Source organism: Oreochromis niloticus, linkage group LG12 (assembly GCF_001858045.2).
Source record: "Oreochromis niloticus isolate F11D_XX linkage group LG12, O_niloticus_UMD_NMBU, whole genome shotgun sequence".
Taxonomy (NCBI): Eukaryota; Metazoa; Chordata; class Actinopteri; order Cichliformes; family Cichlidae; genus Oreochromis; species Oreochromis niloticus.
Window position 1 is genome coordinate 36,406,199 of NC_031977.2, and position 11,595 is coordinate 36,417,793.

The 11,595-nt window shown below is 41.4% G+C and overlaps 1 protein-coding gene across 1 annotated transcript; it reads right to left on the reverse strand.

The window, feature by feature from the left end:
* Positions 1-5,709: 5,709 nt before the first annotated feature.
* LOC109204428 (immune-associated nucleotide-binding protein 12) lies at positions 5,710-11,375 on the reverse strand. The gene is made up of 2 exons (XM_019365285.2): positions 10,892-11,375; positions 5,710-7,695 (listed from the first exon to the last, which is right to left on the reverse strand). The coding sequence occupies exons 1-2, from the start codon at positions 11,373-11,375 to the stop codon at positions 6,104-6,106; spliced, it is 2,076 nt and encodes a 691-aa protein (XP_019220830.1). The 3' UTR covers positions 5,710-6,103.
* Between the last annotated feature and the right edge of the window lie 220 nt (positions 11,376-11,595).

An 11,595-nucleotide genomic window follows, 5' to 3' on the forward strand; every position in this document is an offset into this window, starting at 1 on the left:
CTTCCGATCATGGGGCAGACACTCTACCTACTGAGCTATCCCTGAGATGTGTCTGTCTCCTGAATCCAAACTGGAAGCTGGTTCCACAGAAGAGGGGCCTGAAAACTGAAGGCTCTGCCTCCCATTCTACTTTTAAATACTCTAGGAGTGGCTAGAGTGTGCAGGCAGGTATTAGAGGATAAATAAAAGGATACCATTAACTGGCTCCATGCGCACCTGACCTAAATCCAACTGAACAACTCTGGGACATGTCTTGAATTCAGTCCTCTGCAGAGTGATAATTTTAATTTCTGTCAAATGATGTGGCATCCTTTCATTTACAACACATTACCCAGTCCATAACAGTTTAGATATCCATCATGAGTTTTCTGCTTATTAAGATCAGATGTGTTTTCAAAGTGTTCCTTCAATTTTTTAGTGAAGTGGGGGATGTGGATCAGACATTTTTCTGTTGGGCTGAAGTTGTGATGTTGATTTCAACATGAGGCTCTGTCTACAGGGTGGGCCATTTATATGGATACACTGTAATAACATGGGAATGGTTGGTGATATTAAAGTCCTGTTTGTGGCACATTAGTATATGTGAGGGGGCAAACTCCTCAAGATGGGTGGTGACCATGGTGGCCATTTAGAAGTCGGCCATCTTGGATACAACTTTTGTTTTTTCAATAGGAAGAGGGCCATGTGACACATCAAACTTATTGGTAATGTCACAAGAAAAACAATGGTGTGTTTGGTTTCAACGTAACTTTATTCTTTCATGAGTTATTTACAAGTTTCTCTTTGTTCACAGCCATTGACATTTTGAAGAGGTTAACACGTGAGGAGCGGATCGAAATCGTGTTGATATCTGGTGAACGCAGTAACCGGGTCATTGCAGCAGATTTCAATGCAAGACACCCTACAAGACCACCCATCTCCCATGCTACAGTTAGCAAACTGCTTGCTAAGTTTCGTGAAACTGGTTCAGTGTTGGATTTGCCAAAATGTGGACGCAAGAAAACTGTGACTAATGAAGAAACATCAGTGGCTGTCCTAGCTTCATTCAGCAACACAGCGTAGCACTCACCGCATGTCACTGGAGAGTGGCATCAGTCGAACATCCCTTCGGCGGATATTAGCTACTCACAAATGGCACCCTTACAAACTCCAGCTACTGCAGCATCTCAACGAGGATGACCCTGATCAGCGCACAGAATTTGCAGAATGGGAAAAACAAAAACTGGAACAGGACCCTCAGTTCACGCAGAAGATTTTGTTCAGTGATGAGGCAAACTTTTATGTGAATGGTGAAGTTAACAAACAAAACCACCGCTATTGGTCTGACACTAACCCACATTGGATGGATCCTCCAAGACTGTTGGAACAACAAAAGTGATGGTTTGGTGTGGTATATGGGGTACAACGATAGTGGGTCCATTCTTCATCAATGGAAACCTCAAGGCCACTGGATATTTGAAATTGCTCCATGATGATGTGTTTCCCTCTTTATGCACTGAAGCTGGAACGTTCCCTGAGTTTTTCCAGCAAGATGGTGCACCACCACATTATGGGTGCCGGGTCCGAGCATTCCTAGATGAACAGTTTCCTGGAAAGTGGATTGGTCGTCGTGGGCCAGTTGAATGGCCCCCAAGGTCACCCGATCTGACCCCCTTAGACTTTTATCTTTGGGGTCATCTGAAGGCAATTGTCTATGGTGTGAAGATACGAGATGTGCAGCACCTGAAACTACGGATACTGGATGCCTGTGCTGGCATTTCTCCTGCGGTGTTGCTATCAGTGTGTGAAGAGTGGGAGAAGAGGGTTGCATTGTCAGGATTCCTGGGTCATTGACCCAGCGTTTTCAGTTCATGTTCTGTTTTCACCACTCCTGCCATTTCCTGTTTCATTATGTTCAGCTGTGTATTCGCCTGTGTCCAATTATCGTCATCATCCAGTCTGTGTATTTAAGTTCCTCAGTTTTACCACTTCTCTGTCGTGTCATTGATGTTCCTGTGATGTTGTTCCTGTCGCGTGTTCAGTTCAGTAAGCCAGCTAGTCTACCAGTCCATTAAGTTCAGCCAGCCACCCTGTCATCTTTTGTCTCCGTTTCCAATAAACCTCCTCATTCTGCACCAAGAGTCCTGCTAGTGGGTCATCTCTTCCTCGCCTCCGCACCCGACCCCTGACATGCATTGACAATCCAACACAATGGGCAGCACATTGAACACATTTTATAAGTGGTCAGAAACTTGTAAATAACTCATGAAAGAACAAAGTTACGTTGAAACCAAGCACACCATTGTTGTTCTTGTGACATTACCAATAAGTTTGATGTGTCACATGGCCCTCTTCCTATTGAAAAAACAAAAGTTGTATCCAAGATGGCCGACTTCTAAATGGCCACCATGGTCACCACCCATCTTGAGGAGTTTGCCCCCTCACATATACTAATGTGCCACAAACAGGACTTTAATATCACCAACCATTCCCATGTTATTACGGTGGATCCATATAAATGGCCCACCTTGAACATTCTGACCTGTTGGCTGGAGGTTCAGAGGCAGTGTGCGTTTCTGTAGTGGGCTCATAAGATTTTACAAGAGCTTTACTTCATTACATCATCATCATTTACATTAGATTTATTAAAAATACCTCTTTTTTTAAAATAATATATATATAATATAATAATAATAATAATTCAATTTAATTCTGTTAGAATAAGCTTTTTATTTGAATTTAATGGCTTGTAATGAAATTGCACCTGTGATAAGAAGTAGTAGAACCAGACCAGAGTGAATGCAGTTCAGGACTTTTCTTTGCACTGATCAAAGCTCACATCTCACATGCTGCAAAAATGCCAGATGTACTTTTTTAATCTATATACAGACACTAATTCACATATAAATGTATGCTACTGGTGCATGATCGCATAAATGTCAAGTTGTAACATGTAAATATATATCATGATGATTATGATGGATGATGAAGACCACCTTTTATTTCAGACAAACAAATTAATATATACACATATACAGATACTTACATATGTGTGCTAACACATATGTATGTGTGATTATTGATCATAACGCATCAGTGTACACCAACAATTTAAATAGTTCCTGAGTGCTAAACTGCACCGAGTCTGTTGAGCATAGATATCTGGCAAGCCAGAGTGTGTGCAGATCAGATCGGGTGTGAAGTTGGTCACACCCGATCAGATCTGCACACTGTTAGACCTCTGCCTTACCAAAACATACTTCAAATACAACGAAAGCTTCTAAAGACAAAAACATGGCTGTGCCATGGGCTCCCCTGTGTCACCTATTGTAGACAACCTTTACATGGAGGAAGTGGAAAGAAAGGCTCTTGGCTCTTTCAAAGGAAGAGTACCCAGCCACTGGTACAGATATGTAGATGACACCTGGGTCAAAATCAAGACACAAGAAGTGGACTCCTTCACTGCGCACATTAACGCCGTGGATAAAAACATCAAGTTCACCAGGGAAGACACAAAGGATAACTGTTTGCCTTTCCTGGACTGCGCTGTGCACATTGAAGAGAATGGCAACCTCAACATTGAAGTTTACCGGAAGCCCACACACACGGACCAGTACCTCCTCTTTGACTCCCATCACCCTCTGGAACACAAACTTGGAGTAATTAGGACCCTACACCACCGGGCAGAACATGTTCCCTCTAAGCCTGAAGGGAAAAAAGAAGGAACACACACACGTAAAGGAAGCTCTCAAAACATGCGGTTATCCTAACTGGGCATTCATAAAGTCAGCAAAGAGGCACAGAAAAGAAGATCAGACACCAGCGAGGGAGGATAAGAAAGACAGACGCAACAACATTGTCATCCCCTATGTAGCCGGTGTATCAGAGAAACTCAGGAGAGTTTTCTCCAAGCACGACATCCCAGTGTACTTCAGACCCAGCAACACACTCAGACAGAAACTGGTTCACCCGAAAGACAAAACTCCTAAACACAAACTGAACAATGTGGTGTATGCTGTACAGTGCAGCGAGGAATGCCCGGACCTCTACATTGGAGAGACCAAACAGCCACTTCACAAGCGCATGGCACAACATAGAAGAGCCACCTCCACAGGACAAGACTCAGCAGTCCATCTGCATCTTAAGGACAAAGGTCACTCTTTCGAGGATGCCAATGTTTACATTTTGGACAGAGAGGACAGATGGTTTGAAAGAGGAGTGAAAGAGGCCATCTATGTCCACTGTGAGCGACCATCTTTGAACAGAGGCGGTGGTTTACGACACCAACTGTCTGCCATCTATAAGCCAGTTTTGAGTTCCCTCCCCAGACGCCTTAACGCCCACTCACATCCTGGGCCATCTGACCTCAGGAAATCACATGAGAGGGTGGGGCCAGGTTTCACAATGAGCACACCCGAAACCCTGGCTGATTAGGTCCCACACCCGCTTTCACACCTTGGCTCATGTGATTAGAGGATCACCAGGGGGTCCTTGGTCCCTCTTTGGGGGGAAACCCCCACTGGGTTTAAATCTGGGACTCTCGGCCATTTGACCTTAGAACTGAAGAAGCTTCTCGGATGAGAGGTGAAACGTCTTCAAGCAACTTAAAGAAGTCCAGACGCTTTTCTTTGCAAACTCCTTTGACTACGATGACCTGGATGACTGAGAACCTTCACAGACGTAACATGAAAAACAAAAAACATATTTTAAGAGATTTTGATTAAATTCTTAAAGTTCAAAATCAAACAAACAAATGGGGGAAAAAATTATTTTTCTATGAGGATTCAGTGAAGTGAATCATCAAACACCAAATGTAAAATTGAATTGTAACCCAACAATAGGCATATGTTTAAAATGTCAAATAAAAAAAATGATTCCCTGTTTTCCATTCATCTTTTTGGCCGTCTACAATGAACCAAAGAAAGTTGTGGTCTCTCTTTTGGTCAGGATACAGTGCATGAGGACCCAAGATGGAGGGTAACAAAAGACGAGCTCTTTATTGAGATGATGAAGCTAAACATAAAACTAAGCAGTGCAAAGTAAGTCAACTCACTGGGGAACAGAGACGCTAGGGCACAATAAAGGTAAATACACAGAGGAAAGAGAAGAAACACCTGGGAATTAAACAAGACCCAGTTGAGCAGAATCTAACTGATGAAACGGAGGGAAGCAAAGCACAATGCACACAGGACAAGTGATTAACAGCATCAAACATATATTTGTTTTTTATGTAAAATTTTAAGTTTAATAAGCCCTCATAAATCAGCTGCACAGATAGCTAAAAGTATTGTTTCTCCCACTGCAACTTTCAGTTCTTCAGAGATTTCATCTGTGAATTTTTTTCTTCATAAGTTTCAATACTACATTCAGCTCTGCCACTCTGCTTTCTCTTTAAAATGTTTTAAAACCCACATAAATAATTAAAGTGTATTAATTAACCTGGTATGTCTTAAAAATCACATTTGACATTAAAATAGACAAATGTGAACATGATTTTTGTCATTTTATGTTGCTTAACCAAACCATGAGAGCTGTTATGTTTTTGAGTGTAGGGAAGTAAGACACTGTAAAACAATATTCCAGACACTTTGGAACTCAGATTCCAAAAAAAGTGAGCAAAAAGATGTTTTGGTTCTTAGCAAGGTAGAGTCATTCAGCCATCACTAGCAATACAGCATGATACTTGGTTTGTTGCTCTTAAAATAACAGGATCATGGATTGAGCCTAATCAGTACTCTGCATATGATTTATTCAGTGAGTAACAAATACACAACACTGGTAGTGCAGATTACAAATCTACAGTTTTAATACAGTTTCCATTCAGTGCTGCCATTTTGGATTCTTAACATAGGGTTGCTGAGTTAAACAATCCAATTCTACTTTCACTGTCCAAGTGGGAAATCTGAGTTAAGGGGGTGTTACAGATTCAAATTCTGACCAGGAACTTGGAAATTCCGACTTCCATCTCATTCAGGAATGCACCATTAAGCTACTGTAAACTAACCTCATCTATCCCTATCCTATCTGTTGCATGTTTATTCATTTTTATTCCCTATTAAAATAAATAGGAGGCTGAAACTCTGGACAGAGTAATATTATGAGTTGCAGCGTTGGAAAAAGAACATCAGAAGACAGTGCATTTATTTTTGTACTTCTCATTCAGATCATTTATCTCTTGTTCTTGTTTTTTGTTCAGTTCCTCCAGTTTTTGTTGATTTTCTTCCTTCTTCTTCAGTTCTTCCTTGAGTTTCTTTTCTGTGTCTCTTGAGCGTTGTTGTAGCTGATTAAACTGTGCGCTGTGTTCTTGGTTTTTCTGTTGCATTTCTGTTTTTTGCTCTTGCATCAGCCTCTTTAATTCGTCAGCATGTTTTTTTGCCAAAGCTTCGAGATCTTTGGTGTATTTTCTTCTGAAGTCATTTAACTCTTCAGCTTGTTTTCTGGCATTCTCTTCAGATTTCTTTTTCATGTCATCTATCTTTCTTTTGTAGCTTTCCTCTAAGTCTTTTCTCTCTTTTTCTTCACGTAGTCTTCTGATTCGATCTTCTTCTTTTCTTTTTTCATACGTTTCTCTTTCCAGGTCAAATTCTTTTTGGAGCTTTTCAATTCTTTCTAGCTCCTTAATGCGAGACTGTCGAGCTTCACGATATCGTTTCTCCCACCAGTCTTTTCTTTCCTCCTCCCAGGCCTCTTGTTGTTTTCTCATTTCCATTCTGTTCTGTATCAACTTTTTATCTATGGTTTCCTTTTCTTCAGATTCTGATTTTATTTTTTTTTCTAAAGCTTCAAATTTTTGTTTCCACTCTTTTCTTTGAAGTTCTTCCTCTTTTCTCTTCATCCTGTCTTCTTCTTCTCTCTCCTCCTGTTCTTTCTTTCTCTGCTCACGCTCTTTGTTGATGTGTTCCTCCTTTTCTTTAAGTTGTTGTTCTCTCAGTTTTCTCTCTTGTTCAATTTTCTCTGCCTGTTCAACCATTCTTCTTTTCATTGTTTCTTTTTCTTCCTCATGTTTTCTTTCAAGTTCCCTTATCTGTTTCCTCATCTCTTCTTCCTTCTCCTTTAGGATCCTCTGCATTTCCTTCTTTATCGCTGCTTCAGCCTCTTCCAGCATCTCATTGGTGAAACAGTTTCCTCCATTGTCCTTCACCATGGTGTCAATCTTTGTTATCAGCTCACTGACTTGTGTATGGCTTTTTTTCTCACGGTTATTGAACACATGGTATCTTCCTGCACAGTCAGCAATCAGCTTCTTAAAGGAATCATCACTTTTGTGTTGGATGTACTCTTCAACAGACACCTCATCATCCTCCAGTGAATCTCCTCCAGTTAAAAGAATGATGGTGAACTTTCCAGAACTTTTTCCAAAACCTTTCTTGATTAAATTGAGTGTTTGTTTATCCTCTGGTGTGAATCTGCCAATTTTTAACACCAACAGGAAGACATGTGGTCCTGGAGCCAGAAGACTGACACATTTCATCATCTCCTCATGAACTTCTTCATGTGTCAAAGTTGAGTCAAACAGTCCAGGAGTGTCAACCACAGCAACAGGACGACCATCCACTTCACCCTGTGCTTTCTGACAGTATTTGGTGACGGATGTTTGGCTCGATTCTGCTTTGAACTCCTTTCTTCCTAGAATGGTGTTTCCTGTAGAGCTCTTTCCATTGCCGGTCTTTCCTATCAGCACAATCCTGAGACTTTTGGTGCTCTGCTCCTCATCACCTGTAACATTTCATAAAGGCTTGATTTATTTTAAGAAATGCAAAAGTAAGAAGAGGTCTACATGTGAAAATAACCGAACAGTGACATATGCCATCATAAAAGATCTGAAATTTAAAAATACCTATGTATTGAACCCATATTAAAGCATTTAGCCTTGAGTAATTGAAATCTCATATTTGTTTTTTGTTTTTTTCAGGAATCCTTTGTAAGCAATGACTACCTAATTTCTGAAACCCATCAACAGTTGGTGACCTGTGGCTCAGTGACCTTTCAACTACTGCATGTCGAAACACCCGATGATAGCTGGACATCACCTGATGACATCATCTTCTGCCAGGTCTCTCTTGGAAATTAGATTTTTAATCTCAATGAAATTTTTTACCTGGATAAATAAAGGACTAATAAAAATCTAGTGTAGATGCAAGTATGTGTACGTGTATATATTGGTTTGTTGTATATGTCTGAAATAAAGATACAATAATAATAATAATAATAAAAGCTGCAGTTGCTTACAACACAACTTAAGATGGAAGCACTTTCGAGTGTACTTTATTATTTATTCTCATTTGGCTCTTGGCGAAGGCGGTCGCACTTTTCTCTCTCTCCCTCTCCCTTATCTTTTCTGCTTGGATTCTCATGTACTTGTCTAGTCTGGTCTACTTTTCTACTTTTACCCTGGAAGACTCTCACGGTCTGTTCTCTGAAACCTAAAAGAGAAATTAGAAATTATGGATTTAATCAACTGGTTCCTGAATGCAATTGACACCCTTTTCTCAACAAGAAGCCTGGGCTCGGGTGAGCCTGAGTGTCCTGGAGGGATGTTCCCTGCCGGATACATGATGGACAGGTGGAGGAACTGGAGGGTGCCTGGCGGGACTGTCGATCGAGGACATAGAAGACATCTACCTTTTCTGAACCATGATAATGGGGTTCTTGCTGATCAGAGCTGGCTTGGCTTATCAGAGATTAAAGAAAGATTAAAATGCTGGAGCTGAACAACATAAAACTTTGTCCTTTTATGGTGTCGTGATGTGGAGATTTATGTGCTCTCTGTACTAAGGAGTTATTTTTTTGGTTTTCTGTTCTTACCCTGACCTCCCACAAGGAGCCCAGTGTGAGTAGAGGTCTCCCCCCCCCCACTTGCCCTTTGTATTGTACACTTCGTTGTTTTTCTGATTACTACCTGTCTCCGACCGTGTCAGTCTGCGTTACTCTGTGTTCCACGGTGTACTGTCCCTCGTCCGTGTCTCTCTGCCTCTCACCCCATTCTGGTACCCTCTCAGGTTTGTCATTTAGCTTTCCCAGTTTAGGTCTTTAGTTTTGTCTTCCCTCTTGCCTGTTTTGCCATCTCACCCCTGTGTAAATAAAACATGACCAGCATAATCATCTACTGCCTGCGTTTTGGGTCCTTTCTCCCTTCGACACCACACAGCTCACCTCGGCAGCCGTGACAGGAACAATAATGCACATTACGGAAAGACTGCTCTCAGCCAGGGATGATACAGATGAAGCCATGATGAGATCCTTAGAGAACTGCTTGACATTTTGGATAGCAGAGACAGAGAAGACATCAAGTTCAAGCAAGACCAATGTTATCCATCCATCAGGAAAGGAGAGAAACCTCCATTTTCCAAGAAGACCAGGAAGCATCTGCTGTGATTATCATGGGAGATGAGGGTGGATGTGGGAAGGAAACTTCATTTTTCTTAGGTTGTGCAAACTTCCCTGAGACCTAAGATGGTTAACTGGTTATAGGAGGCTAAGAAGATCATCCTGATAGAACTGACTGTCCGTTGGAGGATGGATGTGCTGAAGATGCAGAGAGGAAAACCAATAAACACCATGAATTAGTCAAGGACTGCAGGGACAAAAGGTGGCAGGCCTGGCTATTCCCAGTTGAAGTAAGATGCAGAGAGTTTCCAGCACAGTCTGTGTGGCACACACTCACAGCCCTTGGAGTAACGACTTCCTGTTGCTCCAAGGCCTGTGAGTGTGTGCCACCAGTTCACTTTCCAGATAGGAAGGCAGCCGTCCTGAGGTAGGCCACTGAGAGAGCCTCTTGTTGGCTCTGAAGCAGGAGGGAGCAGGGTAGCTGGGGACTAAGAGAAGATGGGCAGTAACTGGCTATCACTGCGGATCCGCCAACCTGAGGGTGTTGTGATTCAGGGTCAAAACACCCAATGATACTCTGACATAAACTGACGTACATCTCCTCCTGGTCGAAAGCTGTAGTCACTTACAAAGCAACTTGAGGTCGATGCACTTCAGGGTGTATTTTACAAGTCTATGATTTAGTATAGTGTTCAGCATTACAATGCAAGGTGAGATCCACCATGACCATATACAGCAAATATGTCTTAACTTTAAAACGTCTGGGTTGCTGTTGCAGTGTGTTTTGTGTAATTGTCCATCTGTATTGTAAAGCACTGTCCCTGAAACTCTGCTGCATTTGAACATAAATATGTCCATGTGCATTTCAGCTGATTCTAGAATCTCTCACATCAGCTCCTGTGGTCTAGTGCCACTGGAAGCCACGCATGTCCTTGCATCACATTGCCCTCCGCTATGTTTTAGAGATGATTTTTTAAGATAAATATCACAAGGTGACATGATCTCACTTCTTCAGTTTGGATGATTTTGTTTTTGCAATAAAAATACTGCCCGTTCCATTTTTCCAGATTTTCTGGGATAAAAATAACAGCTTCCAAATTCCACAGTAAAGGATTTCTTAACGTTTAACTTTTTAACTGATGGAGAAATAAGAAATAGTCTACTCTGCATGTATCTACACAATGGATGGAGATTTAGCTGATGCAATACTGTGGATTATCAACCCAAATTAAGCACTTCAACAGCACCTTGATTACTTCCTCTCAGATCTATTACTGAGATGCACAGATGTGTATTTTAACAAAGATTGTTATTCATGACATACAACAAAGAATATACAAAAATAAACAGACTTACAGGTGCTGTGCATCTTGTTTTTTAAATTTTTCAAGTTCAGCTTTGTGCAAAGTGATGTTTCTCTCTTGTTGTAGAATCTTTCGTATTTGAGCATGTGCAAAGGCTACAGTTGTATAACTCCATTGTTTGTCCTTTCCCAATCTCATTTTGTCCATGTTATCTAACAGTTTTGGGATCTGCTGTTTGTCCTTAATGTTGAGAACAACAGATTTTCCTCCACAGCTCTCACAGAGCTCCTGCATGTCCTTGTCTTCCATTATAAATTTACCAACAGTTGGATCTGTAGGATCTGAGTCCACAGTGAACAGAATCATGGTGAAGTCATTGACTCGAGAGCTGAATGTGTTCTGGATGGTCTCTAACTCTCTCTTGTCTTCATCAGTGATGGCAGCCACAGGTAGGACCAGGATGAAGGCATGGACACCCTCAGGATCACAGAGGGAGATACACCTGAGTGATTCCTCCATCACTGCCTCCTGAGGTTTTCCATACAAGGCAGGCAGCTCCACCAGGGAAACCCAACGTCCACACACCTCTCCCTGATGTTTAACACACTCTGATGAGTTGGAGACTGAATGAAGCTCAGTCTGACCTAAAATGGCCTTGGCTGCTGAAGTCTTCCCTGCTCCTCTCCTCCCACACAGAACCAGGTTTAAAGATGGTTTGATGAGTTCTTTCTTTAACAGGAGTGGTTCATTGGATTCATTTACCATTTTCTGAATCATCTCCATTAATGATTCATAATTATCTTCAAATATGTTGTAATGCTGTCTTCCACATTTTCTAACAAGTTCATTTAAAGAGAAACTCATTTCATCCTGATCTGTGATGATGACCATCAAGTGTCTATAGAAATCTTCACCAAACAAACTCAGTATGAACTTCAGAGTGTTTGTGTCTTCGTTAATGAAATCAGACGGTTTCACCAACAGC